This window comes from Stegostoma tigrinum, chromosome 24 (assembly GCF_030684315.1).
Source record: "Stegostoma tigrinum isolate sSteTig4 chromosome 24, sSteTig4.hap1, whole genome shotgun sequence".
Classification (NCBI taxonomy): Eukaryota; Metazoa; Chordata; class Chondrichthyes; order Orectolobiformes; family Stegostomatidae; genus Stegostoma; species Stegostoma tigrinum.
The window spans coordinates 46,989,185-47,012,525 of NC_081377.1; the positions used below are offsets into that span (position 1 = coordinate 46,989,185).

General features: G+C 41.9%; 1 protein-coding gene across 1 annotated transcript in view; it reads right to left on the minus strand.

Annotated features, from left to right (window-relative positions):
* Window positions 1–22,947, minus strand: part of bsdc1 (BSD domain containing 1) — a 48,260-nt gene extending 25,313 nt beyond the window's left edge. The window contains exons 1-5 of the mRNA XM_048557951.2: window positions 22,695–22,947; window positions 8,553–8,616; window positions 7,544–7,660; window positions 5,680–5,847; window positions 2,809–2,863 (exon numbers count right to left, since the gene is read on the minus strand). Coding sequence (XP_048413908.1) covers window positions 2,809–2,863; window positions 5,680–5,847; window positions 7,544–7,660; window positions 8,553–8,616; window positions 22,695–22,705 — 415 coding nt within the window. The 5' untranslated portion in view covers window positions 22,706–22,947. The remainder of the gene's footprint in view (window positions 1–2,808; window positions 2,864–5,679; window positions 5,848–7,543; window positions 7,661–8,552; window positions 8,617–22,694) is intronic.
* Between the last annotated feature and the right edge of the window lie 394 nt (window positions 22,948–23,341).

The following is a 23,341-nucleotide window of genomic DNA, read 5'->3' on the forward strand; positions in this document are numbered from 1 at the left end:
CGAGGTGAGCTACTGGCTTGGATTGAGGATTGGCTGTCTGACAGAAGGCAGAGAGTTGGGATAAAAGGCTCTTTTTCGGAATGGCAACCAGTGACGAGTAGTGTCCCGCAGGGTTCAGTGTTGGGGCCACAGCTGTTCACCTTGTATTTTAATGATCTGGATGAAGGGACTGGGGGCATTCTGGCGAAGTTTGCCGATGATACAAAGATAGGTGGACAGGCAGGTAGTACTGAGGAGGTGGGGAAGCTGCAGAAAGATTTAGACTGTCTAGGAGAGTGGTCCCGGAAATGGCTGATGAAATTCAATGTGAGTAAATGTGAGATTTTGCACTTTGGAAAAAAGAATACAGGCATGGACTATTTTCTAAATGGTGAGAAAATTCGCAAATCAGAAGTGCAAAGGGATCTGGGAGTGTTGGTCCAGGATTCTCTAAAGGTTAACTTGCAGGTAGAGTCCGTGATTAAGAAAGCAAATGTAATGTTGTCGTTTATCTCAAGAGGGTTGTAATATAAAAGCAGTGATGTGCTTCTGAGGCTTTATAAGGCTCTAGTTAGGCCCCATTTAGAATACGGGTGTCCAATTTTGGGCCCCACACTTCAGGAAGGACATACTAGCCCTGGAGCGTGTCCAGCGGAGATTCACACGGATGATCCCTGGAATGGTAGGTAGGTTTAACGTATGATGAATGGCTAAGAATCCTGGGATTGTACTCAGAGTTTACAAGGTTGAGGGGAGATCTAATAGAAACTTACAAGATAATGTATGGTTCAGAAGGGGTGGACGCTAGGAACTTGTTTCCGTTAGGCAGGGAGACTAGGACCCGTGGGCACAGCCTTAAAATTAGAGGGGGTAAATTTAAAACTGAAATGAGATGACATTTCTTCAGCCAGAGAGTGGTGGGCTTGTGGAATTCATTGCCGCAGAGTACAGTGGAGGCCGGGACGTTGGATGCCTTCAAGGCAGAGATCGACAAATTCTTGATCTCAAAAGGAATCAAGGGCTACGGGAAGAGTGCAGGGAAGTGGTATTGAAATGTCCATCAGCCATGATTTAAATGGCAGAGTGGACTTGATGGACCAAATGGCCTTACTTCCACTCCTATGTCTTATGGCCTCAGGAAAATTACAACAACCAGGCAAATGGCAGTTAGCAAACTCTGAGCTGTCGGTCCATGTGGATTTCATCCTAGGTATGAAAACAGGAGCACAATCTGCGATTATTAGGACGGACAAAGTGAACAAGTGAACAGGCATTAATGCAGTGTTCAACTCAACATTCTTACAATTGCTTAGAACCAGACCCACATTTTCACAAAAAACTGATCAGTTCTTCCTTAAAGTCACACCTTATCACCCTGCACCAAGTTTTGCCAAAATCCTTCCATCAGTTTTTGATATATGTTTACAAAAATCAGTTGAAAATATTTCTACTTTCAACCTTCAGTAGCAGACATGATATTAATTTGTTAAAGGAATAGACAAATTGTTGCCTGATAATGCTTGCAATTGTTACAAAATACTAGAATTGGATATTAGAATTTCAAGTTTAGGAGATAAGGTAATTTAGATTTCATCACATTATAAAGAGCATGATAAACGTGGAAGTGACTACCTTGGGAAGCAGACAGTTAAAAACTTCTTCAGCCAGGTCACTGAGTACATTTAAGACTGAGATAGATCGATTCTTGATTATCAAGGGGATTAAGGGTTACGGGGAGAAAGCAGGAAAATGGCCTTAAGGAACTTATCAGCCAGGGTTGAATAGTGAAGCAGATTTGATGGGCCGACTGGCCTAATTTCTGCTCCTATGTTTTACGGTCTAAATAAAAAATCCAATTCAATCCTTGAGACAGGGGGGGAATATCCTGGCTTCAACTTGCCAGTAATGCCAACATCCCACGGGAGAATAAACATAAAAAAGTGATGCTTTGCGCAGCATGGTGGCCTAGTGGTTAGCACTGCTGCCTCATAGCACCAGAGACTCAGGTTCAATTCCAGCCTCAGGTAACCGCACGTGGGGAGAATGTGCGAACTTCCCGTGATTGTGTACGTTTTCTCCCACAGTCAAAAGATGTGCAGGTTAGGTGGATTGGCTATGCTAAATTGCCCACAGTGTCAATGGTAGGAAATCTAGGGATACAGTAAGGGGTGGGTCTGGGTGGGATGCTCTTCAGAGGGTCAACGTGGACACGATGGGCTGAATGGCCTGCTTCCACACTGAGGATTCTATGGTGATATGACGACATGATTCTAGAACATAGAACATAACAGGCCCTTCGGCCCTCGATGTTATGTCGACCTGTCATACTGATCTCAAGCCCATCTAACCTACACTATTCCATGTACTCCATATGCTTGTCCAATAACGACTTAAACGTACCTAAAGTTGGCGAATCTACTACCGTTGCAGGCAAAGCGTTCCATTCCCTTACTACTCTGAGTAAAGAAACTACCCCTGACATCTGTCCTATATCTTTCACCCCTCAATTTAAAGCTATGCCCCCTCGTGCTCGCCGTCACCATCCTAGGAAAAAGGCTCTCCCTATCCACCCCTCTGATTATTATATATGTTTCTATGATGAACTTTTGGGATTGGCGACATGAACTGCATAGTTCCTACTGCTTTTGTACTTTTCAACATAATTCATTCCATCCTCTCAACTTAAAGTCTCTCCAAAATCTACTATCCATCAGCAAACCTCAACAGAATAAATACAGGAGGCTCATGCATAAGACCAAAAGACTCTCCTACTTGTAAATAAAAGGATAAACATTTGTCAAATGCTTTAAAATCCATTAGGTTTCTTACCATCTGGCTCATTGCAGTATGTTGCTGGATCAGCCTGTAGACTGTAAAGACGAGCCTGAAAAACAAGTTATTTAGTCAAAGAATTGGCAATTAGCAGCAATGGTCTGAAGGACTTGTTCTACATTGCAACTCAGACCGGTTTCTTACATGCTTAGAAATAACATACGCAAAAATTTCATTTGATTATGAAAACGGAAAAAACGGCAGATTGCTTTCTCATTCTCAACAGTTTAAATTTTACCCTTGATATAATTTGTTATTGTTTTCAAAAATTAAACTTTCCATCTACGATACAAGCAAATTTTGAGCAACTACAAAAAGACTTGCATTTAAATAGCACTTTTTAAGTCCACCAGATCTCAAAGTGTATTATATTCAAGGAAGTACTTTTGAAGTGCAGTCACATTGTAAAATGTAGGAAATAAAGAAACATTGAGCGCAGTGAAACAATTTCGAATGAACTTTTTCCCAACAATTTTCAGTAGTTACTTTACATAAGTTATATCAATTGGAAGAATCTAGACAGACATATCAAGGAGGCAGGGATAAGAGGGGCTGGGGAAGGTAGGTGGGATGGCTATAGGTGAGTGCAGCGAGGTAATGGTGGGGATTGGTCAGTGAGGTGGGCTTAGCAGATAGGTGGGAGAGAAGACAGATAGGTCAAGGAGGCAGGGATGAGAGAGAGGTTTACTCATGGGATGAGGCTGGGGGGTGGGGAGATTTTGAAGCTAGTAAAGTCCACATTGAGACCATTGGGCTGTAAGGTCCCAAAGTGGAATATGATGTGCTGCTCCTCCAGTTTCCGGGTGGCGTCATTGTGACACTGGACTAATCTACAACTAGTAGAAACTGGACTAGACTATACCTCCTCTCACCCACCTTCCTGCAAGAATGTGATCCCCTACTCCCAATCTTCCGCCCTCTGCCCAAGATGAGGCATTCCACTCCCGAGCATCCCAGATGTCCTTGTATTTCAAAGGACACATCATACCCCCTTCAGTGGTTGAAAACGTCCTTGAACACACCTCTTGTGTTTACCACGCCTCTTCCCTCACACCACCACCCCACACAATAAAAACAAAGATAGAATTCCCCTTGTCCTCACATATCACCCCACTAACCTCCGAATTCATTCCCTGCCACATCCACCACCTGCAATCTGACCCAACTACAAAACGATAAAATTGCCCTCCCCCCACTTATCTGCCTTGTGTAGGGAACACTCTGACTCCCTCGTCCGCTCCACACTCACCACTAGCCCCGGCACCTTTCCCTGCAATTGCAAGAGGTGCTACACCTACCTCTATACCGCCCCCTCACCTCCATCCCAGGCCCCAAAAAAAAGCTTCCACATCAAACAGATACTCACCTGCACATCCGCTAATGTGGTCTATTGCATCCACTGTTCCCGATGTGGCCTCCTCTACATTTGGTGAGACCAAGATGAGGTTCGGAGATCATTTTGTAGACTGCACTCTGTTCATGACAAACGACAACACCCTCCAGTTGTGAGCCACTTCAACTCCACCTCCCATTCCCTGGTGACATATCCATCTTGGGCCTCCTCCAGTGTCACAACGACGCCACCCAGAAACTAGAGGACCAGCACCTCATATTCCACCTAGGGAGCCTACAGTCCAATGGTCTCAATGTGGACTCTATTGGCTTCAAAATCTCCCCAGCCCCGACCTCATCCCATGACCAACCCTCCCTGTCTTCTCTCCTACCTATCTGCTCCTCCCACGTCACTGACCAATCCCCGCCACTACCTATCTGCACCATCCCACTTACCTTCCCCAGCCCAACACCCCATCTCTATTTATTTCAGAGCCCCCATACCCTGCCCATTTCTGAAAAAGAGTCCTGACCCGAAACATCAGCTTTCCTACTCCTCTGATGCTGCCTGGCCTTCTGTATTCCTCCAGCTCCACACTGTTATCTCAGCCTCCATCATTGGCAGTTCTTACTAACTCTGAGGTATATACCAAATGATTTCAACGTTTGGGTTCTTATATGGCATATGATTTACTGTGAACAAACTTTAGGAACTGAAAGTTACATTTTACAACATGCATTTTTAACATACACACTTTGCACTTCTGCTTTATTACAGAAATAAGTCACCTTATTGTCGGCTCTGGATTCTCGTAGTATTAGAGCTTCATTAGGAGGTGGAACCAGGATAAAAATAATGTGAATATACAGAGAGAGACATTTTAGTTTAACAAAGGAAAGACGCTTAAGCAGAGTAGCACAGATAGTAGGAACTGCAGATGCTGGAGAATCTGAGATAACAAGGTGTGGAGCTGGATTAACACAGCAGGCCAAGCAGGCACGCTAACATTTCAGGCCTAGACCCTTCTTCAGAAAATGAAGACGAGTCTAGGCCCGAAACGGCCTTCCTGCTTGGCCCGCTGCATTCATCCAGCTCCACACCTTGTTATCTTTTATAAGCAGAGTAGCCTTTTCCGTGAAGTAACTTTTTTTTTTAATGCAAGCGTCTTCAACAGTTTAGTCACAAATTTATTTCTCCCAGTTTCAAGTAATATAATTTATATGACAGTTCTACAACACAAACAACTTGCTTCCACGCTACTTTGCAATGCATACAAAATCAAATATTATCATAAATAATGGAAATACTATAAAACCCTAAAAATTCATGATGCAATAGCATGTGTTTGCAATGAAAATTTCTTAAAATTTCAAGTGAGATCCATGCCCAGCCTGTATCAAAATGACTGTAGAAATTATAATAATTTGAAACACTCATGATGTGGCCCACCACACCTTCATTCAACAGTCTTCTAGAAGTGTTGAAGTAGGTAGCTTCTTAAAGACTAGATGTGAGCTTGAAATTACTCCAAGTACCTTGGTACTGTCGTAGAGTTCTGTAGTACCAGATGGTGTTGCAACCAGTGTTATAACATCACAATCAATAGTTTTGTCTGGAGGAGGTGCAAAAGTGTCCGAGAGGACTCCCAGGATGTTTGATAATCCCTTTTTAACTTGCTGTCCAGCTCCTGTAGATGTTTCTGCCTGCACACAAAGTTTCAAAAGAAATGTACTTAGCTTTAATCATTTCCTTCAAATGAAGGAAGAACAACAATGCACACAGTCATTGCACAAGTCCATCCCTGCTAGGTTTGCTTTTTCGGCCCCACTCCTCAAAAGGTCAGGCCTTTATGATAATTACAAACCTTCCAATCTACCTGCACACAGATTGCAAGACGATGCTGCCTTGAGGTCACTTTATATCATTGATACTTATGCGAATAAAATGCCACTTGGAGTTCAAAGTGATGCTGAAGCAGCACTCATTGAGCTCAGAGACAAGACCGGGTAAGAAAAAAAGCAATACTAAAATAAATTCTGTTCCGACTTGGATAGTGTACAACAAATTAAAAGGCTTTATAAGTTATCCTTAGTATTTGTTTAACAAGTCATAATTGTCTTTCCATTGCACAACAAGCTGCTTAAATATCATCATTTAACTGCAACCCATATAAATGTTCCTTAAGATTCTTACAAATAGCTTGTCTCACATCAACTACCACAACCATTGTTGAGTACAGGACTCTGTGTCAAAGTTAAAACTACACGGTCATGAATACAAAAGACAGATAGATTAAAAAGAATCTCAAAATACAGAAACTTGTGAATTATGCAGCAAATCTCAACATGTGGCTGCAATATACACTGTCAAACAAAGAACTCTAGTCAACTTGCAACTTCAGCCTCAACTAACGTTCATAATCTTGACTGCCTTTAGTTGGTTTGAAATTTTTTGGTGGCAATCTCTGAAGAAACGTTGCGACGAGGAGAACTCCTCCCTGATGAAGCCACAATAACTTTTTCTGTTGAGACACTGCAGGCTCATCTATTCCAAATAACAGCATGATAAATGGCAACAATTGATGCAGAAAGCAGAAAAACAAATTTACCCACATTCCCCCCTCCTCGTCTGTACATTCTCTTCACACTGTAACAATCTTCAACTATGAAGCACTAGCGAAACAAAGGAAGGCTGATTACATTCATATTTAGCATGTTATCATTATCAGGTGATTTTAACCAGACAACTGCGTGAATCATATATTATAATGTTTAACTATCAAAAGTCTATAACCTGGAGACAAAATTTTAGGAATAGTAAAGAAATTGCTACACTAACAATGGAAACTCAAACCCTTTGATGGGAGAGTAAATAGATATTGTGTGCCTGGCATCTGACAAAAAAAACGCACAAGCTAGCTGAAACTATTTGTGATGCATCTCTCTTACCTACTCCAGGATGTTCAATTCACCTTCTGTTAACCTTCCAAAATCAGTGGCCCATCTGCTGCAACCTTTTTGAGCAAGATCCACCAGCAGACATCACTTCGATCAAGGAATGAGAAACATGGAAAGTCACAATCAGGCCCTGAATGACCATGATTGTGGTCAAGGCTAATCTGGTTTAGGGCACGCCAGGGTCCCTGTGTACCACACCCACACAATCGGAACTACAGTACAAACTCCTTATGGATTTGCAAATAGAAGCAAATAACACTGCTCATTACCTAGGGCTGTCTGTCTACATACTGAATGGTAAACTAATCACCTTAAACTCAGCATTATTCAGCACCAGCATTTCATGTGCCTAACATTGTACATTAGAATGCCGAGTCCGCACTTCTATCATGCTCAAACTGAAGTCAACCACAGATAGAAATAATCACATATGTATACTCACACTCAGTCTTTCTTTCACCGCATTTGCAGTGGCTGCAATTGTACATGCTGTATCATGCTGTACCACATGTGAAAACTCTGCAAGGTCCCGTTTCATAAACTCCAGTGCTTCAGTAGACTGTTGGTGGGGACAAGAAAGCGTCATGAACATTCTCATATTCTGTGAAGATTTCTTTTGAAAGGATTTTAAAAAAGTGTTTTCTTTCAACTTGCTTCCAATTCCTCAGTACTATTTCTTATTCCCAGAAAAGCAGTTAACACACATGCAAATAGCATGTACATATTTATGATTAAAATGATATTTGGAATATCCCAAATATGTAAAATAGTTCATGCTTTCTTGGTTGTTTAATTTTGCTATTTTCACAGTATAGAAGAAAATTGCTGCATTCAATTCCAAACTGACCATCATTCTCTGGGATGGTTTAGCAGGATTTGCAGAGCTTTGGGGTGCAATATGCTGATACACTCACGTTCCACACAAACCTCAGCTTCAAACCATGCTGGAAGTAGATCCTATATAATTTGAGTAAGAGGTGTGCAATCTAAAACCTAATTTGCAAGGCTCATCTTAAGGATCAGCAAGTTCAGTCAATTGCTACAGCACATATGCATTCTTCAAGCAAGGAATCTAACAACAGGTTTGATATGATTCACTTCTAAAGTCATCTTGACCAGGCAGAACGACTGCAAAAGCGACTAAAAACTTGATCCACTCCCCTGCAGAATATCCGCTGGTCAAACTCTACAAAATGCTCTCTCATTAGGTGTTTATCCAATTTCCTTCAGAAACTCCCAAGCAGCACACTCCAGCAACATACTCAATGACAAATCAAGGATAAATATTTAAAAGTGCCCTCTAATGAGAGTGGAGAGAAAAATGTAAATAATGTAAAATATTTACAAGTTAACATACTGCGTTTTACTGCTATGGTAATGTAGCACACAATAAAATGCAAATCCTAAAGCCAAAGCGCACAAATTAAGACAAAGGTACATGGTGTTCTTACCTTTTCTTTTACTGACTGGAAACCTTCTTGTATCCAGCTCCCCCACCAACTCCCAGCAGATTCCCTGCAGACAAATAAATACTTCTGTAAACTCAAATGTTTATCCCAAACAAAAAAAAATCAACCATGTACAATTTTATAATACAGTACTGCATGCAATTTTGCCATTTTGATATACAGCTGAACAGCCCAGTTGAAATTTAGCAAGCTCAGAATTACTAACAAATTATACGTGTACTCCAGCAGTCACTTGCAACTACAATTCTCGTCCTTAAAGCCAAAAATGGACTTTAAGGAGCAGAGATATACCATTCAGCCTAATCAGTCTTTTTTTACCATTCAGTGAGCTTATGGCTGACCTGATAATCCTCAACTCCACTTTGTGACCCAACTCCAACAGCCCTTGGAGGTAAAGACTTCCACAGATTCAGTGGCCTCCGAAGTAATTCCACCTCATGTTCTTAAATGTGAAATCCTTTATTCTGAGATTAAGACATCTGATCCTAGAGTCTCCCAAAGTGGAGATAACCTTTCCACATCTACCTTTTCTGTTCCCCTAACAACATCCCTATTCCAACTACATCTTCAGTTAGTTAGGCAATCCTCTAGCCAATCCTCTTAATACAATACCTCCAAAATTATGAGCTCTTAAGTAGCCGAATGTGTAGGTACCTTATCAAATGCCTTCCAAAAATCCAGAAACCATATATTCACCAAAGTCGCAAGCTTAACAAGACGAATCAAGAGAAGATAGGAAACTTAAAGTGCTTCTAAAACAAAATGGTACAGTTAACTAAGGTATGAATCACTAAGGCATTCTGTACACATAAAATGTACTGGTTATAGAAATGCAACAAAAGTGTAAAAGCAAAGCCTTTCTTAGATGAAGGGAGAGTTGATGTGGGATTAGATCAGAAGGATATTATAGTTCAAAGAAGATTACCACACTTGGAAGCAGGTCATTCCAATCAATCAATCAATCACGTAAGTCAGTGCAGAGACAGTTATGACAAAACACTCTTTTGGGAACCTTAAAGACCATGAACAAATAGCTGCTGTACCAGTTTCAAAACAGCCTTTCAAAGCATGTAGGGTTTTAGAGATTTAGCTGAAGCATAATTGTGATTTATTTCAAAATATCCAGGACAGTATAAACAATGACAAATCATCATTTACAATCAATATTAACTCAACCATTATCTCAGTCGAAGTATTGGTAGAAGTTATCATTGCAAAACTCCTTGATTGTTCATTCTATTCCCATGACAGATTTTAACATTTCTGCTAAACACTGCAAAAGACCAGTGATGATCCCCTCCTCAGCATGCATGAAATTCTGCACCAACCGCATATTTAATGCAAGTAGCCCATAACTAAACATCACAAATGAAGCAACATGTCTACCTTGGTATAACATTTTTGTTTTAAGGCTGTAGAAAGAAACCTGCCTGTCATCAAAACAGTTTATGTCTTTTAGTTAGATAAAGCAGACCAGGAAGTAATGCAATTGGTTTGGTGGCTTGATATACTGCAGATAACAGCATATATTTCACAGACTCACACAGTCATTCAGCACACAAACAGACCCTTCAATCCAACTTGCCCTTGCCGACCAAGTATCCCAAACTAAACCAATCCCATTTGCCTGCACTTGGCCCAAAACCCTCTAAACGCTCCTATTCATGTACCTCTCCAGACGTCTTTTAAATGTTGTAATTGTACCCACCTCCACTACTTCCTCTGACAGCTTGATCAATACATGCAGCACCCTGTGTGAGAAAGTGCCATCAGGTCTCTTAAATCTTTCCCCTCTTACCTTAAACCTATGTCCTCAAGGTTTGGACACTCCTAACTTTGGAAAACAGGCTATTCAACTTAGCTATAAGCTTTATGATTTTATAAAGCTCTACAAGGTCACCCTTCAGTCTCTAACATGCGGGGAAAAGAAAATAGTCCCAGCCTATCCAGCCTCTCCTTATAACTCAAATCTTCCAGTCCCAGTAACATCCTTGTAAACATTTTCTGCACCCTTTCTAGCTTGACAACATCATTCCTAAAGCAGGGTGGCCAGAATTTACACATTATTCCAAAAGTGGCCATAATGTCTTGTACAGCCACAACATGACATCCCAACTCCTACACTCAGTGCTCTGACTAAGGAAGGCAAGCATGCCAAATGCCTTCTTCATCATCTTGTCTACATGCAATGCCACTTTCAAGGAACTATGAATTTGTAGTTTGGGTCCCTCTATTCAATTACACTCTCCAGGGTCCGACCATTAGCCGTAGGAGTCCTGCCCTAGTATTGGAATAATTTTCCAAGAATAGATGTACGTTCACATAAATCAGACATCAGGAGAGCTATCTTGGTGTCCTTGTCAAATATCAGATTATCTGGTCAAAAAATTGTTGTTTGTGGGAATTTACTGAACATAAATACACACCAGTACACCAACAACTGAACTTCAAAAAAAATACATCCTTGACTAGAAAATGCTTTGGAATGTCCAGTGGCCATGAAAAGTGCCACATAAATGCATTTTCTTCTTCTTTTACAAACAGGATTCAATACCAGATTACTTTACCAAGAAAAGGGGTTCCCTTCATCCAGATGTTTGTTGTCAAATTTTACTGTAAATGCATACTTCAGATTTGTTTTAAAATCAGTCTTAATGCTACGGAATCATAAAACAGTGACAAAGGAGGTGATTCACACCCAAGTCGGTTCTCTGTAAAGTAACGTACTGGGTGTCACTCCTCCACCTCTTTCCTGCAACCCAGCAATTAATGATCCAATTCTCTTTTGAAAGTTTCACTTCAATCTGCTTCCACCACACACTCAGGCAGCACATTCCAGACTAGCCACAACAGCAAACCTGCCTCTATCATACTTGCCAGACACCAACCACTTGCTGCATGAAGACATTTTTCATGTTGCCATTCAATTTAATTTGGTACCCTGTTTCTTGATTTTTCCACCAACAGGAACAACTTTTCCCTATTTGCTCTGTCTATGTTGACCATCCCTGTCAAATTTCATCTCAATCCACTCTTCAAAAGAGAGCAATCAATCAATATGAATGAAGTAGCTCATTCCTGGAAACATTCTCAAAACTTTTCAGTATTCTTTCTAATGTCTTTGTTTCATGGCGTGGCAAGGCACTCAGCAATTAGCACTGCTGCCTCTCAGCGCCAGGGACCCAGGTTCGATTCCAGCCTTGGGTGACTGTCTGTGTGGAGTTGGCACATTCTCCACGCGTCTATGCGGGTTTCCTCTGGGTGCTCCAGTTTCCTCCCACGGTCCAAAGATGTGTAGGCCACGCTAAATTGCCCGTAGCATTCAGGTGTGTAAATTAGGTGGATTAGACATGGAAAATGCCAGGTTACAGGGAAAAGGTAGGAGAATGGGTCTGGGTGGGATGCTCTTTGGAGGGGTGGATTGGACTCATTTCGACACTGTAGGGATTCTATCATTCTTCATATACTTCTTAAATTTTATCATAAGCATTTCAGAAATAAGTACTGTTATTGTAGAAGGAAAAAAATCCTAGAAAATAGTTTCTAATGACAATTGAAGAAACTCCGTCTTTGAGCAGAAAAGAAAATGAGCCTACCCATTTAAACATGTATCAGTTAATCATAAAAGCGCTTATTAAGCCAGGATGGGGTACAGCTGAATAGCAACCTGTTTACGCGATTGACCTCTGCCTGGTTGAAGCTTTGATTTGATTGAAAACTGGGAACATCATGGTTCCCATTAGGGAATGTTCCACTTCAGAAGCCAGCCGTACAGCACTGAGGAACAGGCTAGAAGTGTGTAACAATAAAACTGACCAAACCAAGCTAAATAAAAGTTTGAAAGACTTCAAAAATGGCAAAAACAAAATCCCATCTACTAACTTAACACCATCACGAATTTAAAATAAAAAAATTTGATTAGGGTTTGACTTAACTGCTGGTCACCCTACTATAAGGAAGAATGTTACTAAATTGGAATAGGTCCAAAAAAGATTTACAAAATGTTACAGAGACTGGCAGATTTGAGTTATAAGGAGAGACTGGATAAGTTGGGACTTTCTCCCCTTGGAGCATAGGCAGCTGAGGGGGACTTTATACAGGTTTAGAAAATCATGAGGGACATAGGTAGGGTGAATAGCCAAGGTCTTTTCCCCAGAATAGGGGAGTTCAAAACTAGAGGGCATAGGTTTAAGGTGAGACAGGAAAATTTAAAAAGGGACCTGAGGGGCAGCTTTTTCCACACAGAGGGTGATACATATTGCTGCCAAAGGAGGTGGTAGAGGCGGGTGAAATTACAACATTTAAAAGACATTTGGACAGGCGCATGGTTAGGAAAGGTTTAGAAGGGTATCAGCCATTGCAGTTTAGGAAACCTAGCTGGCATGGGCGAATAGGGCTGTAGAGCCTGTTGCATGCTGTATGGTTATAACTGTTTCTTCTTAGTTCTGGCCCCTTGAGCTGAAAGGCCTTGTCCCTTGATTATACTCAACTGAGAGGTTTTAAAAAAGAAACTGAGAAAACCGAATATTCTTAAGTACTAACCAACACTCCTGGTCTACAACTTGCACAAACTACACCCTTTCATTTAAGTAACTTACTACCTTAACTCATCTCAACTGGCTCCTTTTTTAATGAGAGATTATACTTGCATCTGACTTCAGTCAGGTCTCCTTCAAAACCAAAAGCTGAAAAACTTTAAACTAGATTCTGCTAAGTTATGGCAGAACGTATTCCCCCTAATATTGCAAACCCCTACAATATAAACAGACTATTAACACTTAAGGAAGCGCATACTGGTTTAAAATCACCTCACTAGTTCCAACACTACTCCCTCAATATCACCAAATAGTTCTCCCACTTTAGTAACTTTCAATAACTCCCATTAACAGCTCAAAACCTCAGGCCCCCCACCTCACAACTGTTAAACTTCCTTTGGGTCACAAAACTTTAAGTCCACTGGAGTCCTAACATACACAGGAACCCAAATAGTTTAACCAATCTGTACAACTTATCCGTCAACAATCCAAAATTAATTGCACTGCAAATAAGGAGCCTGATACACCATTATAATATGCGTACACTATGTAAATAACATGGATATCTACATCAATCAAGCTTTATCCTTTAAAGGAATTTAGAAAATTTGGGAGAACTGAAGGCTCTGGTCAATACAATATGCTTGGGCAAGACATGGATAGACTTAGAGAACAGGAAGAGTAAGTCATTTAGCCCTTCAAGCCTGTTCTGCCATCCATTCTGATCATCCAAGTCAACAGCTGGTCATTTTTTCTGTAATCTGAAGAGAGGACTGGAGAAGAGCATTGAAAGGAATCCAAGATATGTTAAAGCTGGCGGATTGTGGAAATCAGAGGTGAATGAAAGGCCAACAATTTCATGATTAATGTGGATGGGAGGGGGTCAGACATGCAGCTTCAACAGACGCAAGACGGTGACGGTGGTAGCGGCTGTGCGTGTGCGTGTGCTTCGTGGAAAGGGAAAAGTTAGAGCAAAAAGTACAAGAACCTTCTCGCTTTGTGTATATTTCTTCAACCTTCAAGTTATAGATTGACACCCTGAAGGCGGTCTATGCCTCTCGATAAAACTCTTCAACCAACACCATTCACATCTCCAACTCACTGACAATACAGCAAGCACAGTTAAAGGTAAGCAGAAAAATAGAAGCAAAAGGGCACACAAACAATACAAAAAAACAAGAATCACAAACATGAAGCCATTACAGACACAAAACAGATTATAACCTTGCATCTATCAACCTTTAAAAAGGCCTCTTCCCTCCCAGCTTAAAGTCGTTTACTTTAACCCACGCCAGCTTTCTCTCCCCACCCCCAGATAAAATCCTAGCAATAACACAAGAGACCATATACAAAAAATGATGCATAAAAGCTCTCCACATAGCAGCACAGCAGTTCCATTCTGCCCCTCAAGCCTGATCCCCATTTGAAAACATTGTTGGTTATCAAATTCAATGCCGTTTTCTCATACTAGCCCCATACTCCTTGCTGTTTTCTTTGATAGACTTCTGGATACTATCTTCAAATTACTTATTGTAGGATTCCACATTACTTGAAGACTGAGCTTCCAAATCCCTTTGGGGTAGAGAATTCCAACGATTAATCAATCATTCTCCAAGTGAAGAAGTTACTCCTCCGAGTTCTCCATGATTTGCATTTTATTCTAAGACTGTTCCCTGATTTTCAACCCCACATCTCGGGGAAACATCCCTCAGCAAATATTCTACCCCTTTAAGAATACTGTTGCTGGCGAGCTAATTCAGGGCTCATGCAGAGGGAATGCAGAGAGTATAGACTCAGTCATGCAGCATGGAAAGACCATTCAGTCCAACTCATCTGTGCCAATCAGATATCCTAAATAAGCCCAGTCCCATTTGCCAGAATTTGGCCCATATCCCTCTATACCCTTCCTGTTCACTAGCTATCCAGATGCCTTTTAAATATTCTAATTGCACCAGCCTCCACCACTTCCTCTGGCAACTCATTCTACATATGTCCACCCTCTGCGTGAAAAAAAGTTGCTCCTTAGTTCTGTTTTAAAATCTTTTCTCTCACATCTTGAAGCCACACTCTCTAGTTTTGAACTCCCTCACCCCAGGGAAAAGACCATGTCTATTTACCCTATCCATCCCCTCATGATCTCATAAGCCTCTAAGGTCACCCCCTCAGCCCTCCAACACTGCAGCATAAATAGCCCCAGCCTATTCAGCCTCTCCCTATTGCTCAAACCCTCCAATCCTGGCAACATTCTTGTAAATCTTTTCTGAACCCTTTCAAGGTTCACAACATTCTTCCAATAGTAGAGAGATCAGAACTGCACCAGTGGCCGAACCAATGTCCTGTAAAGCCACAGCATGACCTCCCAACTCTTATACACAATGTACTGGACCAATAAAGGCAAGCATACCAAACACCATCTTCGTAATCCTGTCTACCTGCGGCTCCACTTTCAAGGAACCATGAGTCTACACTTCAGGCATATTGGCCTATCTAATCAATATCCTGCTGTACTCTGGCATGACCTTCTTTGCAGTCCATGACACCTCCAATTTTCGTGTCATCTGCAAACTTACTAACCACACCTTCTTTGTCCATGCTTGAGAAAGGAGCTGAGTTCTAAAAGTTTGGGTTTTCAAATAAACCTGTTGGACTATAACCTAAAGTGTGATTTTTGTCTACCCTAGTCTAACACCGGCATCTCCAATTCATCACATCCAAATCAAATGATGAAAAGCAGTGGACCCAACACCAATCATGTGACAGACTGCTGTTCACAGGCCTCCACTCTGGAAAGCAACCCTCCACCACCACCCTCTGTCTTCCATCCTCAAGCCAGTTCTATAGCAAAGTGGTTAGTTCTCCCTGTATTCCAATGGGATCCAAGCTTGCCAGCCAGTCTATCATGAGGAACCTTGTCAAACGCCTTACTGGCATCTGTATTGTAGAAGTCCACTGCTTTGCCCTCAATCCTCTTTATTACTTCTTCAAAAAACTCAAGTTTGAGACATGATTTCCCACGCACAAACCATGTTGACAATCCCCAATCAGTCATTGCCTTTCCAAATACACATAAATCCTGTCTCTCAGGATTCCCTCCAACAACTTGTCCACCACCATCATGCTCACTTGTACATAGACCCCAGGTTTTTCCTTAACACCTTTCTTAAATGGTGGCACCACATTAGCCAACCTCCAATCTTCCAGCACCTTACTTGTGGCTATAGACGATACAAATATCTCAGCAAGGGGCCCAGCAATCATTTCCCTAACTTCCCCGAGTTCTAGGGTACACCTGATCAGGTCCCAGAGATTGATCCACCTTTACTCATTTTAGAACCGTTGTACGTCCTCCCCTGTAGTGTGGGCATTTTTTCAAGATGTCACTGTTTATTTCCCCACATTCTATATCTTCGATATCCTTCTTCACCATAATCAATGATGAAAATCTCATTACATGGTTCCCGTGTCTCACGCAGTTCCACACAGACAACCTTGCTGATCTTTAAAGGAACCCTATTCTCTGCCTAGTTACCCTTCTGACTTTAAATGGATTTGTAGAATCCTCTTGGAATCTCCCAAACCTATTTTCCAAAGCTGTCGTCTCATGTTATATCCTTTTATTCTTAAACCATTCAAAATGGCATCAGATTGTGGCAACAGTTGAAACTTTTCACTGTAAAATACAAGTAACAAAAAATCATTCAAATTTTGTAAGTTTCAATGAGAATACTTCTCATGCTTCAAAAACTTCAGAGGATATAAGCCCAGTACCTTCAGTCTCTCCTCACAGGATAATCCCTCTGCTGCACTCTTTTGCAAGTGTATCCTTCCTTAAGCAATAGGACTAGAACTACACACAATACTCCAAATGCAGTCTACCTGTGCTCTCTACAACTCAAGCAAGACTTATTTGCTCCTGTACATAAATCCACTTGACAAAGGCTGACATACCATTTGCCACCTGAATGGTTTGCTGCAAGCAATTGCTAGCATTCAATGACTTAGGAACAAGGACACCTAGATCTCTAGACATCAGCATCTTCCATTCAAGAAATACTCTTTCATTTCTCTTACCAAAGTGGGTAATCACACAATAATGCACATTATATCCCATCTATGAGTCTCTTTACCTCTCATGCAGCCTGTCTAAATCAACTTGAAGTCTCTTTGCAGCTACCTCACATTTCTAACTAGTTTTCCATCATTTGTAAACTTGGAAGCGTGCAATTGGCCCCCCACATCCAGATATTTTCTAATAAACCTGCTCAAAAGATGTCATTACACATCTCTAGAGGTGATGGGTCTTGAAATCAGGCGACTTTCAACTCTGAAAACCAAAGAAAAAATGCTGGAAATCACAGTGGGTCAGGCAGTATTCACTGAGAGAAAGCAAGCTAACAATTCAAGTCTAGCTGCTCTTCTTGAACCCAGGTCTCCTGGCTTAGAGGTAGGGACACTACCACTGTGCCTCAGGGGCCCCAGGATCCCAGACCCAATCAGTGGATTGTCAACAGCTGGGACCAAAGCAATGGTTCTTGTAGTACCCCACTAGTCATAGCCTGCCAACCTAAAAATGGCCTATTTATTGCAATTCCCAGTAACCTATTCTCAATCCATGCTCATATATTCCCCCTCAAATTTCTTTCAGTTGTGTTTTCTCATCTCAAATTATTTCAGGAGCTTTATATCTTCCAGACAGACAAAGCACTTATACAGTCTTGCATTATTATTCAATTTTCTGTCGATTTATTGGTCACCCTTTGCTGAAGACTAAATCTTTCACAATCTCAAGGCTTACAACTTAGTTCCAAGACTTTATAAACCTTCTTGTTTGACCTAATATTTTTTACTTCCTATAGAGTCATGCAGCACAACAGAAGATCTGCAATCCATCAAATCTGTGCCATCAGATCTATTCCTTGTTGGCAACACCATTCTTGCTTTCCCTTAATTTTTTTTAGAAATCATGCATTAATTCTTTAAATTCCACGATTCCCCAACTACCTGAAGTATAGGGTCTGGAACAGTGGAACGACTCATTTTGGCACAATGAATATAAGACAAGATTATCTAACTGGTGAGAAGTTGCAGGCCTCAGACTCAGAGGGAGCTGGGTATTTTAACACATGAATTGCAAAAAGGCTAGTATTGCAGGTACAGCAAGTACACTAGCAAGTTAACAGAACACTAAATTCAAACAGAAATGAGGCAAAACTTTCCCTGTGTTATGGGTCTTTGGAACTCTTTTCCTGATAAGGCAGTCAGAGTCTGAATATCTTTAAGGCGGAGGTGAAGAGATTCTTCAAAATCATGCGGGTGAAAGGTTATCAGTGGTAGGCAGGAATACGAATGAAGTTACATCAGATCAACAATACTTTAAATGGCAGAGCAGGCTTAAGAGACCAAAATTGCCTACTCCTGCTCCACATTCATTTGTTAGCAACATAAACCATTCAATATATTTTTCTAATGCAAGACAACTAACTCCCAATTCACAGAATTATACTGTCACTAAGCTATACAGCATGGAAACAGACCCTTCAAATGTAATTCAGCCATACCAACCAGATATCCTAAATTAACCTAGACCCGCTTTGCCAGTATTTGGTACATATCCATCTAAACCCTTCCTACTCATATACCCATCCAGATGCCTTTTAAATGTTGTAATTGTACCAGCCTCCACCATTTCCTCTAGCAGCTCATTTTATATACACACCACCTTCTGTGTGAAGAAGTTGCCCCTTAGTCCTTGTTAAATCTTTCCCCCTCACTTAAAATCTATGCCGTCTAAGTTTTAGACTCCTCTACCCTGAGGAAAGAATTTTGGCTATTCACCCTATCCATGCCTCTGATTTCATAAACTTCTACCCAACCCCCCCCCCCCCCCCCCATTAGCCTCCAGGATAAATAGCCATGATCTATTCAGCCTCTCCCTACAGCTCAAACCCTCCAATCCTGGCAACATCCTTTTAAATCTTTTCTGAACCCTTTTAAGTTTCACAACATTCTTCCTATAGCAGGGAGACCAGAATTGCACCAGTGGCCTAACCAATGTCCCATACAGCCACAACATGGGATGGCTTCCCACACAGTGCACTGACCAATCAAGCCAAGCATGACAAACACCATCTTCACCACCATGTATATCTGCAACTCCACTTTCAAGGAACTATGAAACTGCGCCTCAAGGTATCTTTGTTCAGGTTCACTCTCCAGGAAGTTACTATTAAGTGTCTAAGTCCTGCCTTGATTTACCTTTCTGAAGTGCAGCACCTCTCATTTATTTAAATTAAACTCTACCTACCACTCCTCACCACACACCTGCTTGATTGCCCTTATTTAGACTTAAGATCCTATTTTCAGATTGAAATATCTCTTAGCGAGTTTTGAGAAGATTTGTAGCTCAGGTTGAGGTTCTGGATGTAAGTTTGCTCGCTGAGCTAGAAGGTTCGTTTTCAGACGTTTCATCATCAGTGAGCCTCCGGTGAAGCACCGGTGTTATGTCCCGCTTTCTATTTGTGTGTTTAGGAAAGGAAACTTAAACACAAATAGAAAACAGGACATAACACTAGTGCTTCACCGGAGGCTCCCCGATGATGTTACCTAGAATGGTGACGAAACGTCTGAATACAAACCTTCCAGCTCAGCAAGCAAACTTACATCCAGAAATATCTCTTTTCTCCATACTTAATGGTATATTCTATCAAACTATGGTCACTATTACCTAAAAGGTTATTTTATAAACTGTGCCAAAAACAAAAAAGGGAATGATCTATTTCAGCTTCCCAAGGTTCTTGGCACCAAAGACCACAGTCTTCAGACAATTTGATGAACTCCACGTGATGTCAAGGAACAGGTGAAGGCACTCAATATAGTAATGGCTATGGGCCTGACAACACTCTAGCAACAGTACTGAAGAACTTGTCATGCCCCTAGCCAAGTTGACTCAATATAGCGACAGCACTGGCATCCACCGAACAGAGAACACGGCACAATTTTGCCCTGAACACAAAGTAAACAGATCCAACAAATCCAATTATCAATTATATCAACAGAGCTATAAGGCAGCACTTTCTCTGTAATAATCTCTTTACTGACATGCAACTTGGACTCTGTCGCATTCACTCAGCACTTCAATTCAGGCTTTGTGTAAACATGGGTAAAAAGAAATGAAACTCAAGAGGTGACAGTGACTCTTGACATCACGGCAGCATTTGACTGAGCGTGGAATCAGTGTTTAGCAAAAATGAATTCAGGGAGAAAACTATCCATTAGTTAAGAATCATACCTAACATTAAGAAGAAGGTTATGATGTTGAAGTTAATCATCTCACTATCGAGACATCACTACTCCTCAAGGCAGTTTCTTTGGCTCAACTTTCCCTCCATTAGAAGGCCAAAAGCGGTTAACAACATTTATTATTTCTCCTAACTCCTCAAATACTAAAGCTGTATGTGTCCATACATCGAAACATAGAAAATAGGAGGAGTAGGAACAGACTAGGGAGCCCTCAAGCCCGCTCCACCATTCAACACTATCATAGATGATTATCCAACTCAGCGCCCTGCTCCCACGTTTCACGGATATTCTTTGATTCCTTATACCTTTGAACATTTTGAAGAACTATATTGTTCTAACGTTTTGGCCTCAATTGCCTCCTGTGGCAGGGAATTCCACAGGTTTGGCACTCTCTGGATGAAGAAATTTCTCCTCTTCAGTCCTAAATAGCCTGCTACATGTCCTTGCACTGTGGTCCTGGTTCTGAACTCCCTAGTCATCAGGAACATCCTTCTAGCATTTACCCTCTCTAATCCTGTTAGAACTTTATAGGTTTATATGAGAACGCCACCATCATTTTTCTACACCGCAGTGAACATTATCTTAACTGATCCAGTCTCTCTTCATACACCAGTTCTGACACCCAGGAATCAGTCTGGTGAATTTTCAATGCACTTCCTCGATAGCCAGAATATCCTTCCCCAGACAGAGCAAAATTGCACACAAAACTGAACAATTGCATCAAGCCATCCCTGCTCCTGTAAAAATATTCTTACTATGAAGGCAGACATACCATTGCTTCTTCACCACTTGTTGCACCTACATGCTTCCTTTCAGCGACTGGTGTACAACAGCATCTAGATCTCATTTCGTCTCTCGTTTTCCTAATCTAGTGCCATTCAGATAATAATCTACCTTTATTTTTCTCCCCCAGTGTGGATAACTTCACACTTACTGCTGACATTATTCTTTACCTTGGCATACATTTGGTCACACGCTCAACTTGCCTAAATATAAAACATCACTGCAATTTCCTTCACATCTTAGTCTAATCACCCAGGAAGACCTAGACAACAGTTAGACTTGGACTGACAACAGGCAAGTAACATTCATGCAGAGGTGCCAGGCAATGACCATTTCTGGTTCAAGGCTAAGAAATCTGCAACAATAACTCACCTCCTTAAACTCTGCAGCCTGTTCATCATGTACAATACACAAGTCAGAAGTACGATGGAATACTCTCCAATTGCCTAGATGAATGCAGCTCCAACATTACCCAAGAGGCTTGGCACGATCCACAACAAAGCAGGCCTCTAGACTGGCAACCTGCCTGACTCATTTCATGTAACTTTTTCCAGCAGCAACACATGTAACAGTATTAAACACCATCTACAAGATGTGCTGCAGTAACTCACCGAGGATCCTTCAACAGTACCTTCCAAAATTGCAACTTCTACCAATGGGAAAAACAAGAGCAAAAACACATAGGAACACCACCACCAGAAAGTTCCTTTCCAAGCCACACACCATCCTGACTTGGAAATACAACATAGTTTGTCAAGTGACACAGACAAAAATCCTGAAATTCCATTCTTAACAGCATGGTAGATATACGTAAATCCCAAGGACTGCAGCATTTTGAAACTGCTAATAACCATCATCTTCTTGACAGCAATCATGGATAGGCATTAAATGACAGCCTAGAGAGCAACTCTCACATCCAATGAAAGAATCAAAAATTGCAGAGCTATCAAGGCTTCAAGCAACATTCAACTACTGCAAACTCATGACATCATTTGTTTACTGCTTTGCAACTTGCTGGTGAGCAATTATTTACCTTAAGTGGAGCATTCAAAATTTGTATAAAGCTACTGAATTTTTCTGCCCAAAAAAGGTCAGAGATTACATGTACAACATCTTTAATAATATGTTCACAGCAACACAAACTGAAACAGATAAGAAAATATCGTCTATTGGGACATGATTTCATAAGGAAGACCTGGCTAACTGATCATTTCCAGCAGTTTCTGTTACTACAAATTCTCCATCTAGCCTATGCTGGACACCTACAGCAAATGTTCTCTAATCCACCCCTGCACTCCCTGACACAGTAAATCCTCTTACATTCCTCTTTCCACCTTCGCCCTCTCCAGTTCTTGACTTTCTCCCTTCCCCATTCTAACCCCTCTGCTCTCATCCTCTCCCCACTCGTCCACCTCCCCGCAATACACAGTTCCCTACCCCACAACGCCCCCCACCCATCACCTTACACCGCACACCGCACACCGCACCCGCCCACTCCCCCACTCACCCGGCCGCCATTCTCCCCGAGCCGCTGTCATTGAAGCCTCGGGGATGCCCGGGTCTCCGCGGCCTATCGCAGCGAGAGCTGGGTCAGGGAGGGTGCTGCAGGAACAAGCTGTGGCTCTGGACACTGAGCCGTTAGGGCCGGGGCCGGTTCGGTGCCTCTAATCGCGGCCTTTATCCTCGGGGTTTTCAGGATGTTTTTCTTCAGTGGCTGCGGGAGGCTGCGCGATGACGTCACTGACGGCTGTCGGTCTGTGCGCGTCGCGTCACCGGTCAGATTATAATAATATATGATATTTTAGGCTAATTTATGCCGGATTATATTAAAATGCCCCACCCCAGTGATTCCACCCACTGCACCCCACATTCCGTTCAGACAACCCCCACCTACTTAACCACACCCCCAGGCACTAACGCCCCACCCCCCAACCTCAAGCACTGACCCCGCTCCACAACAGACACTGACCCCTCCCCCAACACGAGGCGCTGACCCTCCTCCTCCACCTCAGACACTGACCCTCCCCCTGCACCTCAGACACTAACCCCTCCCCCAACCTCAGACACTGACCCCCACTCCAGCTCAAACAGTGACCCCTCCCCCAACACAAGGCATTGACCCTCCCCTTCCACCTTAGACACTGACCCCCTCCC